The sequence below is a fragment of the Amblyomma maculatum genome, chromosome 1 (assembly GCF_055883805.1).
Source record: "Amblyomma maculatum isolate TAMU_Amacu chromosome 1, ASM5588380v1, whole genome shotgun sequence".
NCBI lineage: Eukaryota > Metazoa > Arthropoda > Arachnida > Ixodida > Ixodidae > Amblyomma > Amblyomma maculatum.
This window is the reverse complement of record NC_139344.1, coordinates 279,885,923-279,910,642: the sequence shown is the minus strand read 5'-3', so window position 1 is coordinate 279,910,642 and position 24,720 is coordinate 279,885,923. Positions and strand designations below refer to the sequence as shown.

Here is a 24,720-nt window from a genome sequence, read left to right as displayed (position 1 = left end):
TGTTGCAGTGGCCTTTTATATGCAAGAAAACAGACTTGCAGCTTAACGTGATGTACTCGGCGTTGGGTCATTTAACCATATTGTCAGGCACTTCATCAAACTTTGCAACTTGCATCAAGAAGCTCTACATTTAGTTTGAACCTAGTTTTAAAACTTGAGATTTACTGTCATCCTCATGTGGTATTTATGTATTTTTAATGTTGGGACTCTGTCGTGGTCAGTTTACAGGAACTGTCATTTTGATCATGTTTTGCTGTTTCTGCTCAAAGGTTGTTTTTAAGTAAGCAGGGCACATGCTGTTCATTTTGCATAAATTTCAAACCACAGGCAGTGTTGGAGTATTGTACAGTGGGCTAGCTGTTCTTTGTCAGGTTCATTTTACAAGAAATGGAAATGTAGGTATGCAAACAATGCTTAAGCAGTGCAGGGGCTTGTTTTTCTTTGAGCAAAGCAGATAGTGTTGTGTATGTAAAACATGCATCTTTGGTAGTGGATGATCAGTTGCTGCACAGTACTAATGTGCCAGATATTCAGAATGCAGGATAAAGAGCCAGATTATATGAATGTCAGTGCGTGCCACATGGCCCTGAAAATGTGCCATTATCGAATTAGTCAAAGCACCCCTTTTTTGTGCGTATTTAAGACCACCTAGCATGCTTGCCGACTGTCGTGTTGCTGTTTTGAGACACTGCATGACAGATGGTGGCGTATAACGCCGAAAACGGGCCGAAAGCGACCCAGATAACTTATATCAGCGTGCAATCATGTAGGCCTAGTATTGGCAGCACTCGGCAGGTTACTCGGGCATCACGAACGCACATTGCTTGATTTGATGTCGGAGCTGTAATGGAATTTGGAGCGACTGTGTAGAGAATTGCCTCCAGCTTGAAGTTTAAGCATACTGTAATCGCGTTTGCTGAAGATGATTGCCATTTTTGTTTATCAAATTATTTCTGCCACCCGTCTCGTTGAGATACCGCTCTGAAAAAAAGGGGAGAAGTGCGTTTGAATTTTTCGGATCTACCTCCCCAGTTCAGTCATCTTTGACGTGTTAAGTTGTTAAAAGAAGTTCGGTCATCAAGATAGTGAAAAAGGGGGTGCTTAGAATTGGTATGCATTTGTGGTCTGCCAAAAGAACAACCGCAACATTTTGTGGTTACTGCTGACCTGTCGCCTTAAAACTGGGGCGCATTTGTCTGGCATGCATTTCCAGTAAAGTGCTAGCAGGAAATGCAAATTCAGGCCAGAATGCAATGTTTCTGTAGTGCAAGTACTTGTGAGGTGGAATTGTGCTCATGTATTGAGAATAGAAAGTCTGGTCAGGTGGCACCATATTTCAATGCTGGACTTTGAAAACAAAATAGTCATTTCAATTTCGGGATGTTTTACCAGTTACTTATTAGCACAACGCTCTTTAACCATAATTCTCTAGCACTGGAGCAGCACTTAAGAATTTTCTATTGTCACCTTTTCCATTCTTTTCTGCATCTCCTTTCTTTTTGCTATGCGTGATGTTTGCCAAAAGGCCGAGAAGTATCATTTGTACGGACTCTCTCAGCATGCTTACATCACTACATCCCAAAAATGCAGCAAACTCTAGTAGAAGACATAGTCCACAACATAGTAATGTCAAAAACAGAAGAGCGTAACATTAAAGTCTGCTGGGTGCCAAGCCATGTTGGAATCTTTAGTAATAAGGGGGTTGATGTATGTGCTGCAACTACCTGTGATGCTAAAATACAGAAAGTGAAAATTCTGCACAATGACACAAAAATTTGTGCAAATAAATTTGAGAGGAAAATTACAGGGAGCACAGGATAATGAGGTAGACAAGCTACACCTAGGTGAGGTTTACTGGTGGATGACCATGGTTAAGAACAAATGACTTTTTGGGAGCAGTTCGGCTCCCTGGTTCACAATGAGCAACTAGCTGGACGTCCCCGGCTTTTTTGTAGCAGTGTCATTTTTTAGAGATTTCATATAAATAATGAGGTGCAATGTGGCGGTCGTACTAGCAGATGCAGTGACAACAGAAAAGAATGTATCAGCCCACAGAAATCTTGTCACTCATCATCCTGACTTTGCCTAACACAATAAACAAGAACGATGGCACATTGCAGCCTATCTATGTAAAATCTCTCAAAACGATACTAACTGCTACGAAAGGCTGATGATGTCCAGCTGGTTGCTCATTGTGAGCAAAGGTACTGTAACACTTCCGAAACATCATTTGTTCATGACCATGGTCAGTGACCATTGAAACTAGTTGAGGCATAATTCCTGACCAGACTGCATGCCGTCAAACCCTCAGCTACATCAAGCTACACCTAGTAAAGTGAGTTACAAAAGAATGGAACACATGCAGTCATCAAGAACATTTCATTGAAGTAATTTTATGCCTCTTTCATATTGGACACATGCACTTAGCACATAACTTCAGTCTAGCAAAGAAGGACAAACCTACATGCGAACACTGCCGAGAGGTGGAGAGGTGGTCACCACAAACTGCATCCTAATATCCTGCACGGAACTCGGTAAGCTTAGAAAAAAAAACATTTCCTGCAGTTCTATGACAAGGACATACCATGACACCCTAGCTTACTTCACTAGTTAAAATTCTCTTTTCTTTCTTAATGTCCCAAGCCTACTTAGTTTTTAAAAAAATATTGTTCCTTTCACCAAACAGACATATAAACCTTCCGTTTGGCACATGATGCCCTTAGCTGCCATAAAACTCAACACCTTGAGAGTCTAGTGCGAAACAATGGGTGTAGCTCTCTCTCCTGCATGCCTTGTGCCATTTGCCAGTTGTGTTGTATCACAGAGCTCATTGGCCAACTCTTCATCAGGCATCTACATTTCATTCCTCCCTTCTTTGAACTTTCATCCCCTCGTGCAGTCTGAATGCAGCTGGAAATCTCTGAGCACTTTAACTGCCCTCATCATATTGTCTTATTACTGTATGATTTATGCGTCCAAGTGGAGCTCCAAGCTTTCCTGTTACATTTGCTTATGGCTGCTTAGTTAGTGCAGTTCCTTCCCTTTTAGTCATTAGAAGATTTGGAAGTTTGGCTGAAATACTTATTCTACTGTGCATGAACACTGCAGTCCATTTGTAACAACACAAAGCTGAAAAATGGGATGGTTGTAACTCTTCTTACCTGGTCCCGAAAGCATCCACGTGTACGCCCAATATATTTGTTGCAAAATTGCAACAAGATGGGCGGTTTAAAAATTTCTTTTTATCAACTGGATCACTTGCAAAAGGAGTCCAGTACCGCTGCTTGCATGCATAGCAGCTGCAGTTTGAGGCACATTGTGAATAGCATTGAGCTGCTCCGCATACACTGGCAGTAAATGCACAAAATCTGTGAGAGAGCTGATTAGTGGTGATGCGCTGTTGGCATCAGAGGCTGACCACAGTCAACATTTTTCTCTTTACCATCGCTGCTGCTTTCACTGTTGCATCATGCTGCTCTTTTTCACAGCACATCCTTGTTGGTAGCTTTTTTGCATAAAGTACCTGCCTATACAAATAGGTGCGCCAGGTGCTGAGTTCTTTTGTTGGGATGCATTGCTTAGAAAATTGGTTTTTGACTCCTCTTTGTGTAGACGAAAAAGTGCATTGTGCAAGTAAAACTAAATCACTTTTGTCTCTTGGGTGCCATCAGGACTACCACCATCTTGAGACATGCCTCATTGATGCCTCTTATGTTGGGGCAGGTGGAAGTGACTTGGCACTAATCGCAAAGGGCACTTGCTCATGTAATAAAAATTTCTCTGGGTCTCTGCTTTGTCCTGCTAGCAGATTTTACCCTTGTTTGGTTATTACCAGTGCCCAGAGGACACAAATTTGATCGTTGTAGCCGATATGCAAGTAATGCTCCATCGCTATACAGGTAAACCTGGTTATAATGAACTGAGAAAAGCTTGCGACTTTTTGTAACATTCAGGTTTTTGTTATGCAGTTTTAGCATGAAGGCTTAAAAGGGCAATGCAGTTAGGAGTCTAAAAATAAGCAATACGGTAGGTGAAGTGGCCATGATGCTACGTTTAAAGTGACCCTCCATTTCTCAAGGTCGTAAAAGCGGAGAGACATGCCATGATTGCATGGATAGCATGACTGAGACAGCAGCAACCGCTGCCACGGCTTGCATAGCATGGGTGCTAGGGGGCCGGGGAAAGTTGGGGAGGTGGTGGCATAGAGTGGAGCGTGCGGTTGCTGGCACTGCCATTGTTCAAGTTTGCTGGCTGCGGAGGTGCCTGCATCTTCATACATATTCCCATTCTTAGTTTGTCTACTACCACTGCCCCCAGAAATGGACTCGCTCGTGTAGCCTTTGCACTGCGCCATGGCGATTAGCGTGCAGTACTCGCTCCCTGCCTTTTTTAATGTATTGGTTTTTTGCTCCTTGACCACAAACAGTTGTACTAGGTGCTGTGATGTTGCATAAGTGCAAGCAGTGGAGGCTACTGCTGTGTTTGCCATATATGTGATGGTGGCACTGGAGTGTGGTGCATTGTGTCACCTGCGGCCACCCGATGCAATTGTAGACTTTCCCGTAATGATAGTGTTTGCCATATATGTCATGGTGTCACTGGAGTGTGGTGCATTGTGTCACCTGCGGCCACCCGATGCAATTGTAGACTTTCCCGTAATGATAGTTTGTGCATCATCTGTCATAAAACTTTTGTGTGGATTTCCAAATTTCCGGTAACTCAGCACTAGTTCAGAGATAGTCAGCGTAGCAAATTTGTTATATCAAGGTGGAATGTTGTATATTATATTCATTATACTGAGTTATGAAATATGTTTGCTTCATAGGGATTAGTGTTAGGGAATTGAGAAACTTCATGATATTAAGGAATTCATTACATGGAGGTTTGTTATACCCAGGTTTAACTGTATGCAGGTTATTTTTTCAAGGTATAATGCATACTTTGACAATTCTACAATAACTCCTATTGAGACCACATTTGACTATATATTGGTTATAACAATAAATGGACTGCGCTGTATTTATAAATACTGTAGCCCTCCACATGAGGGTGTAGAAGGAGCAGGCATGAATTCCCATATGCAGTAACATTGAGCATATCAGTTAATGAGATCTTTTTTTTTTTTATGAAATGCACACTGGGTAGAGAACTATGATTGGAGTTTTTGTGGGCATAGACAGATAGTGCATATCACGGGGAGAAAAGAAAAACTTGGTTGGCTGATGCCTGGAAAATTTTTCTTTGGTGTGGAAAATGTTTTTATGACGAAAAGCTTTACTTTGCCCAGGTCAGGCTAGGACACGAGTCTTTTTTTTCTTTTTTAATGTAATTTTCAGTCACAAAAACTGTATTGGGCAAGTTCCTGAAGCTTAAAAAGGACAACTGCAATGAGAATTTCTGCCCCTAAAACGTTTTCCTAGTACTGTGTCAGTAAGTAAAAATTAGATGCCTTCTTTCATTTTAGTGTTAGAAATTACTCATTAATGAACCTAAAGTGGCAGCCGTTGCCAAGTGGATTTAAAAAACCGTGGTTATGCCACTTTGGACACTCACTGTGTCCAGTCGAAGCCATAGCAGGCAGGAACAAGCGTGTACTGCGGACAAGTGATCTCAAAAAATTTGCGGCACTGTGAACTAACACTGTGTTGACAGTGCTGATCAGGATCGGTGTCTAGTGGCGGCATGCTTTGGAACCCCTTTTCCATTCCAGTGCTTCTGTGTAGGGGGTCACGAGAGGAAGCATAAGTCACCAGTTTATGTTCAATTTACTCATTCTGTTTGTTGCCCTAGCCTGGCTGTTGTTAAACTTGCTGGAGCTAATAGTCTATATTTTAATATTGTGTCCCACTGTAGTGCAGCAGGCACTGTTTTCAGGAAGGATAATTATTATATCGGCTGAACGAAGTGTAAAAATCCTGCAACACACTATCACTGTGTTATTGGCATTCCTTTTGTGTAACTTTTACTGCTATAGAGTGTTAATGTTCACAAAGTATTGAGGGATGAAGCATAGTCCTTGTTTAGTTATACCTCAGTAATTGTCGAGATGTGCAAGTATTATTGTTTTTAGGTCTGCTTTCATATTGTCATATTTGAACTGGTTTGTCCCTGTGTATCATACTTGCCATGTTTAATGGATGCTTACGAGTATTGTATGATCCAAAGCTGGTATTTTGGTTACTAGTTATGTGTTGTGCTTTAGTGTGCGGTAAGGGTTGAGTATTTTGCATCATTTAGGTCTGTATTCAAGGGAGGTTCATGCAGCCCTTCAAATTTAGCATGTAGGACTGAACTTTTTTTTTTTTACTTTTGTGCAATTTTTAATTTCTTTAGCATCACACAGATCTTTGGCTAGCATTTTGCAGTTTTTTTTTCCCCTCTTCTTCTTCTTCTTTGGGGGTGTCTGCATCTGTTCAGTTGAATCTTTTACCAGGAATCTACCTGTCATTATTTGTCTCCTGTAGTCCATCCTTCTTTCTTTTTTTTTTTTTCCTTTCATCTATGCGTGTTCTGTGGATTTTTAGTACTGTGTTTCATATTGCCAGTTCTTGAGTTCCTTGTGCTGTTTCCAAGTAGTCCATGGTACTCTTAGGAGCATGTGACCTGTGCTCTGGGCTGTGCCAACCACCAGTGCCTTTTACAGCATTGTTGGTGTCCTGTGCAGGCACTGTGACATGGGTGGTGCTGATGGTTTACTGTTGGCTATGGAGCTGGGAACTTCTTGGCTTGGAACATTGACAAGTATGCTTATGTATGCCAAAAGCTGCTAATCCTGCACATGCAATGTGAGCAAGAAGGTTCTTAGTGACTGCAGCTGGCAAGCACGGGTTGACTTTGGCCTCCATGAGCATACTTGGTGCCTAGTCAGGAAGCAGCTGACTGTGTATCAGACTTGCAAGGGGCTGTGCGCATTTTACTCTGCCTTTCACAGTGGCTCAGTGAATAGGGTGTTACTCAGGTTCAAATCCTCCCCCAGCGGCTGCGGAGGCGAAACGCCAGGTGCCCGTGTACTGTGTTGATGGTGGAGCATGTTGATGAATCCCAGATGGTCAAAATTGGAACCTTAAACAACCTCATGGGCCTGCACAGTGCATCGACACTGTGTGGCCAGCATCACCATACTGAGGACAGGCCACATGCTTGCACGTTATCCCTAAGCATGACACTCAGCAAGGCAATAGTGCACTAGAGACGTGTTTACTGTTAACAGCAGTGTGGTCTTATATTTGGGCTGGGTTTTCATGGAATAGGCTTGCCTTGTAATTAGATCAACTGCCACTGCCTGGCCATACTTATCCCTTTTATGACAGCACTGATTGTTTATTTTAGTTGTTTTTCTTGCATTATTTTGACATTTAGTTCTGACTTTGTTCCTGAATTGAAACTCTGACTTGGATACCTTGCCCTGCATTTTCTGAAAAACTGTGTGGTTTTGCATTTACATGTGTGATTTTTAATCTGTGTGCAGTTTAACTGATTTTTCCCTTTTGTTTCTGTTTGTTTTATAGTGGGTAGAAGTTGGAGGGAGTGGGGAAGCTGATTCAGTAAGCTCGCATCTCCTAATTGCGTTCTTGCATGTTTTGCCTTCTTTATCGGCATGCTGATTTATTTTGCTTTCCAAATTCTGTGCTGATGTGCATGGCTGATTAGCTTTTTTAGTGCATTATTTTTATGATGCTATGAATGGCACATGCTTTCCTGTAGTTAGTTGCCAGAAGTCAATCACAGAGGACAGCTTTAGTTCACATGAGCTGGTAAACTACACTAGCAACCCATGGTTGCCTGCATCAAAAGAATATCCGATTTTTGAAGCCTCGCCACAGTGGCTCAGCTGTTAGGGCACTCAGCTACTTAACATGGCGACCCAGGTTCAGCCTTGCCTGTGGTAGCCATGCTTTTAATAAGGGTAATGCAGAAGGTGCCTGTGTGCTGTGCGTATTAAAGATCCCCAGGACAAGTTAATAGTAGCCATAATCCAAACCAAGCTAGACAAGTTCACTAAGCTAGTATGTGCAGATTGTCATGAAATCGCAACAGCAGTTCACTCGTATTCTCTGCTGGATTCAGGTGCGGGTAGTCATGGCTTGCTTTGGCATAGCATGTGTCAAATGGCAGCTGGGAAGCAAACCTGGGGAATCTGACTGCTTTTTCACTGCTGTATTGCATTCAGGACTGTCTTTTGGCCTCGCTGTTTTTCCATTGCTGTTACGGAGAAGTTTGTTAGTAGCTTAGTGATTCTAGCACACAACCACTGATTGCCTGTTGTTTTCCCCCGCAGTGGGTGCAAGAAGGTTCCCCCTCCCACTCGACCTCCGTTAAAATAGACACATCCCATCAGTTTGTCCCCAAAGGCACTGACCCTGCTGAGTTTAAGCGCAAACAGAAAGAGGTCAGTCCCTCATTTGTTTCTTCTTGTCACTGGGGTGGGGTACAATTTTGGCTTCAGATTCATTGCAATGCTTGCGTGAGAGAGAGCGAGAGAGAGAGCCATCTTGCAGTCATTTTGGAAAAGAAACAGCCCAAAACGTCGGTGTTGATAGCTGGGCTTTTAAGGTGAACTTCTTATTTTCATCTCTATGGTTCTACTCATCTTCCATTCTGCAGCTGTGATTGTATAGTTTAGTTAATGTTGTAGGCTGCATAGTAAAATTGCAATGTTGGTCTTAAACCTGCATTAGCTGTTAATGGAAAGGGTTTAAGGTTTCAGAGTTGCTGCTTACGATCTAAGTGTTTTTTGCTGTTCCTTTTGAGAGTAAAGCCACCTAGGTCATAGTCTGCTGGGTAGTTATTCATTGGACAAAACTAGGCCTCTATAATTGCTGAAGGCTTAAGTGTCATCTTTTGTCTGTCTACTGGATTTTGTTTAGTACAGCTACTTTGGCCTGGAGTGTAGGCCCTTTTCTTTTTCGTCTGCTTGGAATGTTTCGATGGAAAAGTTGTGTTCATGCCAAATCGTTTTGCTGCTAATTGCACTATTTTAGATGATGGAGCAACACAGTTAAGACCAGCATTGGCATGTATCACATGCAAAATAACAGTTGTTTGTTGAAAAGGCTACTTTCAAGCTATCATCCCAGTTGTGCAAGAGAGCTATTTTTTCTGTGGCAGCTCTGTTCGTGGATTGTGAAGTGTGCTTTTTGAATAAACAGCAGCGTACACTCCTGTCTGCTTCTGGTTTGTCATCAGTTTTCTTCACTTGCTGTCTGCACTTTGGAACCGCCTGGAAGAAAAACTTGGTGGCATTGCTAATTGTGCATCGGCTAATGCATTGATTAAGCTGTACTGCCTCGAGAGCACCTTGACTGTACCATCTGCACATGCGTATATCAGTGGGGAGTAGATTACACTGCCTCTATGCATTTTGACCGCATTGGAATTAGGCATTACTGATAGGGGTATTTTTTTCTATCCCAAGACTGACATATTGCCATGTATAGGGGTTCACGGGGGGGGGGGGGCAATGCAAAAATAACATTTCTTTCTGTGATCGTGCATGCTGTAAACATTGCCCGTGACTCTACTTGAGTGTTTGCACGAGTTACTTCAGAAGACTGTCAGCGGGCATGACAACAGTGCTTGAAGTAGTAGTTGCTGGAGTGGCACTAGTTAGCAGAAAAGAACACATACTTCCCATGTTGACTGACCCTGTGTGGCGTTCTGGGCTGTGTGTAATGCGCCACTGCGGAATGCTACCAACTCCGGAGCTTTGTATGTGGTAAGAACCATGTTCATTGGCATCTGTACTTTTTCTTACAGTAGTAGCTGCTGTAGTTCTTTACCAAAAGACCATGCATTTTTTTTTTCTTATTGGAGATTTACTGTTTTGTAGCTTTACATGTCAGCAAAGTAGTTGGCATGCCAGATGAAGCAACATGGGGTCAGTGTGTAGTGAATTGAGGCACTTTGCCTTCAAATGCACATTTTTAGTGCGGAAACACTCGTATGGACACCAGAACGTGGCAAGAATATAGTTCTGTGCCCTACTCCTGATTGGCGTGCCAGATCAAGAGATCACAGTTCACGTGTCGCGGTGCATGCAGATAAGGCAGGGCTTTGACCCTGTACCATCTGTCCCGTTTGGTTAAACTTCAGATTTTTTTTTTCTGTTTATTGTATGGTAGTAAAAATTGTATTTGCTTGCAAGAAATGCTCTCTCGCCCTCTCTCATGCCGTTGCTTTTCAGTTCTACTAAGCCTTTATTTATAAAAGTGTTGCCATAATCTTTGAGGCTGGGGGGGGTGATTTGCTGTTTTTATACTCTTGCCATGGGGGGGGGGGGGGCAGCCGGTATTGGCACTGTGTAACTGTCACCGAGAGTTCCCGACATCTGGTTGGGTAGTCATGTTGGGTTTGGAAGCACATTTGTAAAGACGCCGTAACGTGCCAAACGTTTGAGGCATCTGTTTGAAGAAACACCTGCCAACGTATGACTTGTCGACTTTTTTACTTGGTTTGGTTGCTGCTTTTTGTTTTTCAGCTAAAGGAAAACCGTCTCAATTCCAAGATAAATGCAGGACCACAGTCGAACCTCCTGGATGGAGTCACTTGGGAAGAGGTTAAGAAAATGCAGGCAAGTTCTTGTTGCTTATCTTGGGAGGTCAAGCAGTTTCAGTGATATGTGCACTCTTCAGAACAGAACTGAACAAAAAGAGGATTTGGATAAGAGCACATGAGGACTATTCTTGCAGCCACTTTTCAAGTGATTCAGGATATCAGTACAGCCGATCCTAATGACAACAAACCTGATGGTCGCATAGTTCATGCTACGTGGATTGTCGTATATTACAGCCAAAATAACGTCTTTCAAGGGGGGTTTATATTTCCTTGACAAAGCTGGCCGTGTCGTGGTGACGTGCCATGTGACCGCCTGGGCCAGCAAAGTATACTGGTCTAGTTGTTCCCCAACTGTGAGCTGTAGTTTGCTTTCCATAATTTCAAGTGTTTGTGCCCTGTCTCTTGCCCAATTGAAGCACATGCACTCGTGATTGACCTTGTAGCCTGTCAGCGCTCATTGGGCAGGTGGCAGGGTGTTGACTGCAATTTCATTTCCACTGTTTGGGAGGTGTGCCACCACAACCACATTCTTTTTGGGTTAGAGGTTTGTAGAGTCTCCGTAAAATCTTTTTTTCACTGCAGTGGGGTGTTAATTTCTTGTTTGCCCAAAGTGGTGCAGGCATGGTTCAGATTACCTGAAATGCAGTGTCATTGCCATATACTTATTTTGATAGTTGCCTCGCCCTCATTTGTGTTATAACCATGGCTGTTATTATAAGTGGGCTAGACTGTTCACAGCTCACGGACAATATGGCTATTGGGAACGTATAAATTTTTATGTACTCAGGGTACACAAGAAGGTCAGTAAGAAGGGCAGAACATCAAATTGAGGATGCAAAAAATTCTCAATTCAAGGAGTGCGTTGTGTTTAATAATCTTTTTCTCTTTCTGTCTGTCTACATACACACATGAAGATAACAGCAAAAAAATTAAGTTCTTATGAAGCTGTATTTGCAGCTTAGTCTTATAAATGATTTCGTGTCCACCATGATTGCGGGCATTACTAAATAAGATAACTTCGAGTGAATGGTAAAATATTTGCCATGTTTTCCCATAACTACCTTGAGCTACAGTTGGACTGATGTTGGCTTTGTACAGTGAATTTTTTTTACCTTATTTTTTGCTGGATTCATGTTTGAATACATGGAGCGCATCTCTTTCTCTAAGAATTTCTGCCTGGCCTGTGCAGGATGCTGTAGCGAGTGCAACCGGTGATCAGGTTGTGCTTGTGGGTGCTGCATCCAAGGGTATAATTCAGCGTGATTATCAGCACAATGCAATGGTCTACAAAACTGCTTATAGCAAGAATCCTTTTGACAACATTACTGACTCGGAGCTTGAAGATTACAAGCGGCTGGTGGAAAGGAAGCAGCGTGGAGAGTCAAGTGAGTAGTGATTCTTGGAGGAGGCATCAAAGCCTAGAATTCGTTTGGCTGCAGCAATTTATCATGTAATTGCACTGTGGTATGGTTAAAAACAAAATTGCAGACTTTATGTTACTTCCTAATGCGAAATTTTAGCGCAGCTGAACTGTTTCAGTTTTTCGATAGATTGAGGCAAAGAATTCGAGCAAGACATGTATGTACACTTACAGACAACTTTTAGGCAGGCGGTTTGCAGTGGCAAACAGCGGCGGCTATGCGTTTCGGCTCGGGCAGTGCACATATCTCAATCTGCTGCCACCCAACCGGCGCTCTGATTGCAGTCACACGCTGCCCCGGCTGCGGAGCTGGTTACGAGGGATGACGCCAAATGCAATAACAGGCGCCAAAGAGCTGCGCTCTAAAAAATGTCCTCCGTGGTAAATTATGGCTTGTTATATTATTTGTAGGCGCAGTTAAGCATACATTTTTGTGTTTCACTACTTGGTTTATGTTTGTGTACTTTAAATAATGTGTGTTTAGGTCTGCCCAAGTATTCACTTTAGAAAAAAAGCAGCATTAGAGGCCTCCACACTGGCAGATTGAAAAGAAAAATACTTTGAGGGTTTTCTCACAGTTTCATGCAGAGGAAGCTACGAGCAAAAATGAATCGCTGCCAGATTTGTTCAAGTATTGGCCGTTGCTTTGTGCCAGTAACTTCTACTGTATAGTTATAGGACTCTAGCCCCATGCCTTTAGCTGGCTGTTTTCAAATACAGTGAAAGCTCGTTAATTCGAACCTCGATAATTCGAATTTCGGATAATTCGAACTACACTACTTGGTCCGGCCAAGCTCCATAGAGATCCGTGTATAAAAAAGCCTGTTAATTCGAACGCGAGTTTGTTCCGCTACAGATAATTCGAACTACGCGCCGCCACGTCTGGGCGCCTTGGCACACATCACGCGGCAAAAAAAAAAAAAAGAAGAAGAAGCCTTCGCGATCGGTAGGCATAATTAGAGGCAGCGCACGTCCAAAACGGGGACGGAAGATGGAACCAGGTAAAACCATGGAAGAGTGGGTAAAACTTAAATGGCGCCATGACTGGCGTGGCGGCCGGCGGCGTTGAAGGGAGGGGACGGCGGCCGCGGCAAGGTCAGCGCATAGCCGCACGGCGGTGGCTGCCTGCTCTCTCTTCTGCGCAACCTCCGTAGCTCGCAACTAAATACTTGTTAATTCCAACCCTGTTAATTTGGAGATAGGGATAAGTACTGTCGGCACGGTTCCAGCCAACGCCCATTAATGGCTATGGTCTCGGACGGGCACTATGGGATATATATATATATATATATATATATATATATATATATATATATATTTTTTTTTTTTTTTTTTGCGATGGTCATTCATTCTTTCACTCATCAGTCGTCAACGGAAGCACGCGAGTCAGCCGCAATCATGACGCCGGCTTTTAGCACCGTTCGTTCCGATGATTGAAGTGGCAGTAGATGGTGCCGCCCGCCCGCCCCAGTCGCTCATAGCATGATAAAGCGAACGCTTTGAAAAGGAGGCTTGCACAACCGGACAAACGCTGGCACTTTGTCAAGTTCGCTTTTCACCCTCCTGCCAGAGCTAAAGTCAAAAGATAAACACGCCGTTATTGCTGCGCAGCATCTGGCGCACTGCCAAGAAATATGTTGTGGACCGTAATGGCCCAAAACGGAGGGACGCGCTAACGACTGACGCCTTTATTTATTTTTTTTTTTTCCAGATTCGTAAGCACAAATCGGGGCTGGGTGGGTTCATTATGGGAGGAGTTCATTACGCGACTAAATACGGTACATTTACCGTAATACAAATTGGCTTTGGTCAGTTTTTTTCGAGGCCATTCGATAATCGAATAATTCGAACTTTTTTCCGGTCCCGTGAAGTTCGAATTAACGAGCTTTTACTGTAGTACTGTGTGCATATTTCTATTGTCTGCATTCCTAGGTCAAAAAAAAAAGGTGATCCTCTAGCTACATGGTATATCATATTCAAAGTGGGTTGTTCAATGTTGTACAGGGGTGGAGCTCCTATGCCATTAGCATCGAACTACAAATTCTGCTACATGCTGCTGTAAAACACTGTGTTCCCTACTTTTATGTCATGTATACGGCAAATGATTACAGCAGAACTTTTGCGGTAACAGAGCCAAAGCTGATTGCTGTTTCATGTCCATCAGCAGACATGTTTCAGCATACTTCCAGTGTGGATTCTGTGATTGCAATATTCTGTTTTGTTTTCTTATGGTTTTGTTTTTTTTTTTTTTTTTTTTTTTTTTTTTTTTTTTTGTTTGTTTGTTTGTTTGTTTGCCCAAGCTGAAAGGTCCAAACTTGAGACTTCAAATACCGTGACAAAACTTTCTGCAGGACATTAGCTGTGAACATTTACGCATCGTGTTATATGCGAATCTGAATAAATTTCAGCCTAAATTTGCAATTTCGGTTTTGTTATTATTTAGCACAATCAGCATCAGACTTCCAGCAAGAGGAGGTGCCATCTGCGCTGACATTGGCTGACTGTTGCTATCATTTGTTTCCCCACACTGACCCCGTGTTCCTCACAACCATGGCATGACCACGGTGCTCGCAACACGCACGCGACCGGAAATAGGTTGATTGTTTCTCGCTTGATGTAGGAATGGCGAAAGCAGCATTCGGCATTTTGCAAGGGCCTTGTTGTCCTACTTGTATTATGCAAAGTAAATTAAGTTCTTTGCCAGGGGCAATCTTGCATCTGTGTAGTCCACATGACTTGGTGCACTAGAACAAGAGTATTGTCAGTACAAGTTGGGGCTCGCTTTGGAGTTTCACTTTACTTTCTCCATACAGCGTTGCTCAAGCGCAGTAGACAAGTGTGATCAACTCTGTACTTCCCATATTAATGCGTGTGAAATTCAAAGGGCCTTAGCTGATGCCCCAGCAAATGAAATATTTTAGAAATATCTGCCTGCATATCATTACTCTTGCATATTGAGCTTTCCCTGCAGCACGCGCACAGACAGACTACCCTCTCAAATGGGAGGCTTGGCTTGAATCTCCGATTCCAGCTTTGGATCAATTTTTCTTGCATTGCATGTGGCTGAAAATATTCGGTATTTTGTTTATTTACAGTTGATGATGATGTGCCTGACAGCTTAAAGCCGCTCCTAGTAGAACCAGTGGCCGTTCCAAGCCAGGGCCCGCAGCGAACATCCAGTCCGCTACAGTCACCTGCTCAGTCTCCAACATCTCCTGCATCTGATGAAGAAGGTGGGTTGCTTTTTCTGAAGTTCACTAGTTACAAACATTCATGGGGGCTAGTGTTTTCTATGCTGAAAAGGCTAGGAAAGGCAACTTGGTGTGATAAAGCATCTGCCATTTGCATGTTTAGGTGCTAATGACTTGGCATATCTGTTAACATTCTGTCTCCCTTTTGTGTCGGAGCAACAGCATCAGTATTTGAACCCTGAAGTGATGTAATTGTTGCACCAGTGGCACTGAACTCCTACATTATGGTGAAATACGAGTAATCTGTGCTGAGCATGCGCTAAAAATTCAATATTTTCTTAATGAACAAAGTCCTCGAGTGCCTCGTGTAATCCTCTGTCTGCTTTAGACAGCAGTAGCAGAAAAAGTATTTTCACCGGGAATTTATTAATTAGTTTTTAGTATATATTTATGCAGGCTGGCGAAGCAGGCTTGCAGCGCACAGGGATTTACTCTGGTCATTCCCATGGTGTGGGAGGCATGCCAAAGATGAGCATGGCACAGTCAGACTTTCATGAAGCTCTTGCTCTGCCAAAAGGTGGAAATGGCATGCTACTATGTAGTTCTCATGGGTTTGCTTGTTGCCTTATCAAAAAGAGGCAGTTTAGCCTTGTCTGGCATGAACTTGCATCCATCGTAGTAAAGCCAACGTAAAGGAACTCTGTGGATATCATCTGATTATTGTTCTGAGTAAAAAATATTAAGGACCTCAGTTCGAACCCAACTACACAGCTTGCTATCATCCAACTGGCTGAAGACTCCACGCTGATATGAGAGCTCTGAGCGGATGGGTAACGCCGTCCTGCTCTGTCAACCACGGTGGTTCAGTGGTTAGGGCACTCAGACTACTGAGCTCAAGGACACTGGATCAAATCCCGGCCACTTTTCAGTGGTGGTGAAAAGCAAGGTGCCCCTGTACTGTGCGTCAGTGCAGTTCAAGATTCTCAGGTGGCCGAAATTTATGTAGTCCTCCATTGTGGCCTGAGTCACTGGGATGTTGAACCTTACAAACCAAACCATCCTGCTCTGTTGTAGAATAAAGTTATTTCAATCAATCTATGGCCCGCAACTCCAATTCTATTTCGTAGCTTTCCTGCCTTGCGACCGGTGTTATATTGAGCAAAAGCAACACAGAATGCACAAAGTCATGTGGCTGAAGTCAAAACTTCTGTTATATGACTGGACTGGGTGTGGCACCAAAACGTGTTGCATTTAGTCCGGTTTTGATTGTGATTGTACCCCTAGGATAACACTTTAAATACATTTTTAGTATAGCGTAATCCAGGTCCCACCAGTTAGAACTTCCTCCAGGAGCTGCCTTAGCCTGCAGATTGTCCAGAGTAGCACATTTTACCACTGCGCAGGCACAGCTGGGCCCCTACAAATTTGCGATGCTCAGACTCCTTTCTCTCTCTTTTTACACATCGATTTTCACGTCTTTTACAAAAGCTGGCATGTGTACTCATTTCTCATTGTATTAATACTTCTCTGGGCCGAAAGGCACTTTTGGCTGCTCCAAAAGCTGCTCCAAAGTGTTTTCAGTCAATGACATCACTGTGAAAGATGCATTGCTTTTTTCTTGTATTTGTTTGGTAGCCAGCACTGTTTAAGGGACAGTCTACTGACTTTTCAACAATTTTTTTTCTTGCTTCATTTGAAAAGTCCATCCCCAAATAAATAGTAGCATACAGTTAGAATAGTAACTCTATGTAGATCTATGAACACACAACTGCTATGCCACCTAAGTCGTTTGCAGAATGTACCACTCAGGTGAAAGCGGAGAATCCGAGATGTTGCGTCTCATTGCTTCATTGCACAGAGGCATACCCTTATATGGTTTTATTTTACAAGGAACCTCTGCTCTTTGCACTCCAACTTCCAAGGTCACGCAATGTTGGAGGATGACCTTCAAACCAGAAGGAGTGGAGATGTCTCTTTAATGTCATACTGCATGACTCGCGTCAACGTTGTGCTGCTCGCCACAGCTCGACTTGCTCTGATTCTGAGTCTCTACACTCGTTTGCCGCTGCTGACTCACCGCATCAGCGCCCTCCACAACTGCACTTGCTGATACCATGTAACTGTCCACAGTTCAGCCACGCTCACTCTTAAGTTGCTTCGTTGGGGGTCTGTGCTCAGTTGCACTATGAACAATGGACTAAATATGTATATCATCTCTTCGATATAGACGCCAGGCAGTGTGTGAGCATCCGGTCGGTATAGCTTGCCTGATGAAAAATGAGAGGATAGACTGGCGAAAAAGCGAAAGTATCGTATTTACTCGTTTAATGATCACACCCCGAACTTGCCGCTGCGATTCGTCATGTGCCAAGTCTAGCTGATGATGATGGAGCTTGCCATCTCTCGTATTACTGGGCTGCACCTTCCAAATCTTCCTCTCCCCCTCCTAACACATCCAACGAAGGATCTCTCTACGATTTATTTATGTCAGCTATCATTTTTGTTTTGATGTCCCACACTTTACAGCGGCAGCCGTCTGTTGGTTGACCTGCAGTCATCCCTCTGCAAATACATTCTCGTGTTCCCGTGATCCTTGATTAAAACGCGCGTTGTGGCATTCGCCATTTTGCAAGTCTGCGGCATGCTTTGTGGTTTTGTGCGAGTTTCGGTGCCATTTCACCATGGCACTGTATGCGAGTTACACTAACGTGTTCAAGCTCAAGGCTGTTGATTATGCACTGGAGCATGGCAACGGCGCTGCAGGCAGGAATTTCATCGTCGACAAAATCCAGCTACGCTATTGGAAAAAGCAGCGCGAGATGCTGATGGCTACTGACAAGGCTCGCTGGCCTTTCTGCGGACCTCAAAAGGGCAAGTTCCCTCATGTTGAGGAGGCAGTCCTTGAATAAGCAAGGGACCTGTGCAAAGTTGATTGTGCAGTATCATTAAAAATGATACAAGTGCAGGTGAACACAACTGCAGGGAGCTGGGAATTGCTGCAAATCACTTCTGCACTAGCTCCAGTTGGACGACTCACTTTATGCAATGAAATGGACATTCACTGAGGTGACAGACGTCGTGCCAGCGGCTGCCTTTTGCCTATGAAAACAAGGCGCTAGACTTTCATCGGTACGTCACCAGGCTCCATAAAAGGAACGGTTACCTCTAGTCGCAAATAGGGAGCGCCGACAAACTTCATTGACCTTCGACAAACAACTGTCAACGAGAAGTGCGCTCAGATTATTCTCGAAGTCATTTGGCGCAAAAAAGGCATTGATGCGCTGTCATGCTTGCTATGACAGTCGACGGGCGGAAGCTGCCATCATACATCATACTTAGTACGGAAGATTATTCCGAAGGGAAACATTCCCCGTAGCATCCATATCTGCACTCAAATGAAAGGATAGATGCCTGCAGAACTGATGGTCGATTAGGTAACGACTGTTTGAGGACAAAGACCAGGAGGACTTCTGCTTCCTTCGCTTCTGGTTTTGGATAGTTTCAAGCGTTGTCTTGTGGATAGCGTGCGTATTAAGCTTAAGGAGCTACGCACTATCATTGCAGTGATCCGTGGTGGTCTGATATCGACCTCTCGATGTGTCGCTGAACAAACCGTTCATGAACAATGTCCACAGACTGTATGCAGAGTGGATGGCTTCAGGCAGCATGGTTTGACACAGAGTGGAAAGATCAGAAGACCATCCGGTGGTGGTGCTTTTCTCGTGGATTGTCAAAGCGCAGGGACTTCCTTTGGGACTGCGTAGATGCTTACAGCAGGGACTAATAATAATAATAATAATTGGTTCACAGGAAAAAAAAGGCGCAGCATCTGTCACACTTGTTCCTGTGGACACCTGAACCGCACCTTAGAGGAAGGGAAGAAGGTGGGAGTGAAAGAAAAAAAGAGAAGCCATAGTGGAGGGCTACTGAGTAATTTCGACCTCCCGAGGATCTTCAACGTGTGCTGACATCGCACAGCACATGGAACGCTGCCGCCGGCGGTTGCGATCGAACCCCTGAACTCCGGCACAATAGTCAAGCATCTTACCACTGTACCCAGGCTGAGCTTGTTCCCCAATGGGCTGGGTTCCTCGCCTAGATGAGAAACGGAACGGTAGGCATAAGCTAAAAGAACGGAAAAAATACTTCACGGCAGGGCCACGCCTCCTGCATCCCAGCAGCATTGGAGGAGGAGTGTGAAATTTGCTTGCAGATGCTAATCAACAACGCAGGAGACTTAGAGAGAGGACTGTGGGAAAGGAGCCCAGCAGCCAGCAAAATATGTTGACTATTTTTGACCATAGGGTGGTCAGTGGCCCATTAAAAGGAGTGTACTGTGTATCCAAATATTTATTGAAATTGGATCGGTTAACTTGCTTAATCATAAGCCAAAGTAGCAGAGTAACAAAGGTTTTGGCTAGTTCTGTATGCAACATTGACTGTGTTTTTTCACACCAAGTTTTAAAGAGCAATTTTTATGCAAGTTTTGTGATAAGGTGGTATGCTTTTAGAAAAAAAAAAAAGTTTAATGAAGCCAACTGCGTGGCATGTTTTGCTTGCATTAGATTAGATAGTTTGCTGTTTATTGCTTTCAGTACGTCCATTTTCATGTCATTGAATGACTTTTGCTTTCTATTTTAATCATTTTAGGCTTGGTTAATTAAGTTGCATGCTATGTGTAACAGGTAATATCTTTTTATATGGCCAACAACCAGCTCAAAGCATGGTGGTGTTAAAAAAGTGGTGGTATTATACTGGTTGCTACTTGGTCATGGTCAGTTTCATGTCATTGAAAACAGTGCAGTTCAGCCTTTACATGTGCATAAGTCGTGTTTAACCTTTGACTACAGCATATCTTTATTTATTTTTTCTTTAGTGAATGCATAATGCATTCAAAAGGTACAAGTAACAAGTGGTTCACCTAAATGGCATTTATGTATGTTTATTTTGGAGCCTATTAAAATCACTGGAAAATTGCAGCAAGTGGCTAGCCAGTAAGCTTCCAGCCCTTCGGCCGTTGCTGCGCTTTGATGCAGTATTAGTTGGGCTTGAAGCTGGTTTGCTTATAGCGGCATTCTGCTTGCACCTTCCTTCCTTCCCCTTTTATGAAATAGTGAAGACAGCTGTTGTAACGGCGGTGCGGTACCTTCAACCAAACATGACAGAGCCACAGATTATCATCACAGACGGTTAGTTTTTTGTGTGGTGCTGCAAACCAATGTCTGGCTCTTGTCTTTTGCGGTTTCAGCATCTCTTCCAGACTGACTAGAGAGGCCACTAACAGCGTTGCTGCACAGCAGCACTTGCATGACTACGAATGCAGCAGCACTGGGTGTGTTTGCCGCCCAGTGTTACGTAGTGCCCCAACAGCATGTCTGTAAACCATTCCCATCCGCATCCGAGTTGTTAGGACCTCATTTTATGCCTAATTTCTGTGCCAAGTGGAGAGTCACTTTTTTCTTTTTTTCTGCAAAGGCATGAAAATGTACCCCAGTGTCTGTTTACACTTTTTTTTCTTAAGTGGCTGCTCACAAATAGCGCTCTTTCATAGGCCATTGAAAGCAGGCTGGCTCTGCTTCCTACTTGACTCTCAGTGGCGTTGTAAGCAAGAATCGAATTTGGATTGGCATTCTAGTTTCTTCAGGACCCAGGGGCTGATCCCATTTTGCAGACACATTATCAGCAGAAGCACAGCTACATGAAAGTGCAGTCAGTTTGGGCATAAAATGTTGCCACAACCCTTTGCCGTACACAATGTGGGTAGCCATTTTACATGCCTGCACTTGTGACCAAAAGGCTTCCCTGGAATTCGTGACATTCTGGTTGGCCTTGGTTCTAGTGCATGTCTGCATGGAGTGTTCTGCTTCTTTCCTAACTGCATGCAGATTCAAAATCCAGTGCTCGAGTGAAGAGGTCATTGTCATCAAGGCTGGCCACAGAGGGTGAGTGCTATTCCGTGAAAACATCCGTTTCTAGTGCTGTGCATTTCTTTTTTAGCCTTGTTTAAACCTCAAGTTTCATGTGCAGTCTGCTCATATCTGGCCTCCCTTCACTGTAATGCACAAGTGCAAGAGACAGCTCTTAATTATTTAGAGCAAATGAGTGTGGTTCAAGCAGCACGTTTAGGTGCGTGCTCAATGTTTTTGGGATGTGGATAACTAGGAGAAAGGAAAATTGGTTAGAATTATTGGCTGGCTGTCTTCTCATTACCCTTCAGAACATGTGCGGTTGCAGGTGAAGGCCCCGAGACTGCAGCAGGCAACTATGGAACCCTGTTGATGCATTCAGCATGCACCAGTTCATTGGGCATTTATTAAGGTTGGACTCTGTGATAAAAGGAATGGGATACATACCTGTCAATATGGTGATGTTAAAAATCTGGAGCTTTTTATTTGCGCTAATTGAGGGTGCCACAGCTACTTTGGCTTTGCTTCGATTCACCCTTGGCTGCTCAGCCAATGATGTGCATCTGTTGATGGTGAGGCTTGCAAATACGATGTGGCTGCAGCTTTCCTGTGCTGGTTTCACAAAAACTATTCTTGCACTGCAGAGGCCACTTATCAGGAGATTTAGGGCAGTGGCCGTTCAATCAGAAAAGTTCAGTCAAAACCAGGGAGTCTCCTGGGCAAATCAGGAGGGTTGGCAGGTAGGGGGGGTAGTTATTCAGTTTATTTGATATCAATATTTTGTTGAAATTAAATCTATGTTCTTGACGAGCTCATTGCAGGTTGTTTGGAGTAGGAACACTTTGCAGTTATACTCCCTGTCAACTTTCTTGCCTTTACACTCACTTGGACGGAGGCCTTAGTCACTGTGCCTAGTGGTCCGGCCAGTAATCGAAGCAAGGGACCGTAGTCTTTTGACCAATTACTGTACAAAAATGTTAATGCTGAACCAACTGCCAATTTCTCATTTGTGAACTTATTGTCTTCAGGTCTGTATGACACTTGCAATTCAATCCTTTAGTCTTGGGAGGCCCTTTCTTTTCCTGCCTAGCCAACTGCAGAGCCACAGACAGTTCAGTGGGAGTATACTGTAGGTATTCATTTAAGTGGCATTTAACAATAATAGAAGTTCAGCTTTACAGTAAACTACTAATGCTGTGAAATTGAATATGAAAGGTCAGTGACCCTCCAGCAAAGAGATAGCTGCAAAAAGAGCACAAAGAAAATCAAGCCGGTGCAGGTGAACCACAGGCAACGAGCGGCAAATAGTATACGCTCTGTCACCTGCTGTGCTGCCTTCGGCATATGTAGTTAAGGGGCATGGTGCGACATGGGATAATTCAGCTAGTATTTATTATGCTCTAGTCATTTTCGCATGCCGCGCATAAAATTGGACTTCCCTGATTTTCTGAAAGATTAAGAGCGGTACACAAAATCTGTTCCTTAAATAGTTTATGCTGCCAGGAGTGCACAAACTGTTTTAAAAAGTGCCATCATAAACTGAAAAATTCATATTAAACAGTCATTCACTGCAGTTATTATGCTTGCTTGTTTTGAAAACTTGTAGCCAGTGGCGTTTGAAGTCTACTAAATTTTTCACTATTTCAATGATGTGCCTGTGTCCTGAGACACGTTGGTTTGAAATTTCAGCCTACTCTAATTACCCAATCAAGACCATGGCACTTGGCATGAAGATCTTTCCTGGTGTGGCGCAGCTGTTGCATATAGCACTGCTTCACAAGAGCGTGTAGTTGAAGGTGACTGTGGTTGCCTTTAGTTGTTTGGCAGCATAACAGGGTGACAAGGTTCGATGGCACTCTAGACATCTGGATGGAGCCAAGCACAGCGATACCATTTATCACCATCACCCGTTAATCCATTCTTTTTTTTTTTTTTAATAAATTGGCATGCACAACAACTGCATCAAGCATGTCTCGGGATGCAAGTGCAATATTAAAATTATGCAGAATAAGTAATAACTGAGTTTTCGGTGACTATCGTTCTCAGTTATCGTGTGTACTCGATTCTAAGCACCCCCTTTTTTTTTCATAATTGCGATGCTGAAAGTGATGAGCGGATGCGCCTCTTCTCCCATTTTTGCTTCAATATTTTGATGAGACGTGCACGAGAAATAACTTTATTTGGCAGACGTTCTGCACACGCGATTACAATTAGCTTAAAGTTCAAGCTATTCCAGCTTTCTTCAAATTCTTTCCTTCCGTTACTTCTGCCGAACAGCTGACACCAAACAAAACAACATGCAGTGCTTACGAAACCCTTCGAGCTCCGCCGATTCCAGGTCCACGTGACAACACGCTGATAGTTATCGGGGTCGCTTTCGGATGGCTATTGGTTGTCTATGCCTCTAGCTACAATGTAGTGTCGGAACACAGCAACACAAGATGATATTGCTGATGATGCCACATTACCTCGGGACTTCGATGGCTCCAACTTGATGGCTGAGCGAACAAGCCCTCTGGCAATCCTGTAGACCCACTCATTCTTGCAAAAATATGTGCTTAGATTTGCATACGAGCTTTCTTTTCTAAATATTAATTGGGAGGGGAGTGGGGGGTGCCTAGAATCTCGAAAATATGGTGTGTCTATGCCTGACTGCATTCCTTATTCACGAAAAACAACTTTTGGGTATGGTTCATGCCATTTTCTTTGTTACTTATCCAGGAAGCCTAATTTTGATCCCCCAGTAATGTGTGACATGCACGCACCTCTCCATCCACCATAGGCAGCTTTGAGGTTTCCTTTCATGCACTCAAGTATCTCTGTGTGCACTGTAGTGTGCAGTCGTTTAATGGCTGCCCACGTTCATTCACACTGGCGCGTACAGACTAGACCACTGAGAAAGGAAATGCATTACCACTAACGGTGATGGTATCACATCACATCACTTTATTACCTTAAAGACCCCCGGTTCGGGGGTATTACATAAGGGGTGGGTACATGTATGAAGATTATATTCAAAATAAACATAAGGGGTGGTACACACATGAAGATTATATACAAAGTAAACATATTATTGGTTGAATATGGCAGTTATACAATCACAAAATGTGGATGGGCAGGTGATTCCAGCAATGTCGTGTTGAAGGCCATTCCAGTCTACGGCTGAGCGAGGAAAGAATGACGCCGCAAATGTTGTAGTATGAGATTGTGGACGCGCAACTTGCAGGGGGTGACCAATGCAGGGTGAAATGCGTGCCGGTGGGTTGATGTAGGGCGCAATTCGAAGTGAGCTGAAAAGAAACTTATGGAACAAACACATACTGGCGATGTCGACGACGACATGCAAGATTTGTTAGACCGGACTTAGCTTTTAAAGATGAAGTACTGGCATTGTATGAATAGCAGGAATGAATGAATCTAGCGGCTTGATTCTGAAGGGATTCAAGTATTAGTGACTTGTATGCGAGAAGTTTTACGTCTGGTGGTGCATGGCGCAAGTGCCGTCTTAAGAAACCAAGAGATCTATTAGCTGACGATAGGATGTTGGTGATATGCGCATTCCAGGTTAGATCTTCGCACAGAGTTACGCCTAGGTATTTATAAGATTTGGTTAGTTCTACTTGGACGCCTGAGATTAAGTAGGGGAAAA

At 43.5% G+C, this 24,720-nt stretch overlaps 1 protein-coding gene across 9 annotated transcripts in view; it reads left to right on the top strand.

The window, feature by feature from the left end:
• hts (adducin 1-like protein hts) overlaps nucleotides 1–24,720 on the top strand; it is a 128,580-nt gene that overhangs the window by 68,296 nt on the left and 35,564 nt on the right. For 5 of the 9 annotated variants that reach the window (XM_084591436.1, XM_084591435.1, XM_084591431.1 and 2 more), the window contains 6 exons: nucleotides 7,509–7,544; nucleotides 8,279–8,389; nucleotides 10,478–10,570; nucleotides 11,744–11,939; nucleotides 15,070–15,207; nucleotides 21,051–21,107. In XM_084591436.1, the coding sequence (XP_084447562.1) occupies nucleotides 7,509–7,544; nucleotides 8,279–8,389; nucleotides 10,478–10,570; nucleotides 11,744–11,939; nucleotides 15,070–15,207; nucleotides 21,051–21,107 (631 nt within the window). Of the gene's footprint in view, nucleotides 1–7,508; nucleotides 7,545–8,278; nucleotides 8,390–10,477; nucleotides 10,571–11,743; nucleotides 11,940–15,069; nucleotides 15,208–20,279; nucleotides 20,355–21,050; nucleotides 21,108–24,720 lie in introns of all 9 variants that reach the window. The other 4 variants (XM_084591434.1, XM_084591433.1, XM_084591437.1 and 1 more) reach the window with 3 other exon arrangements.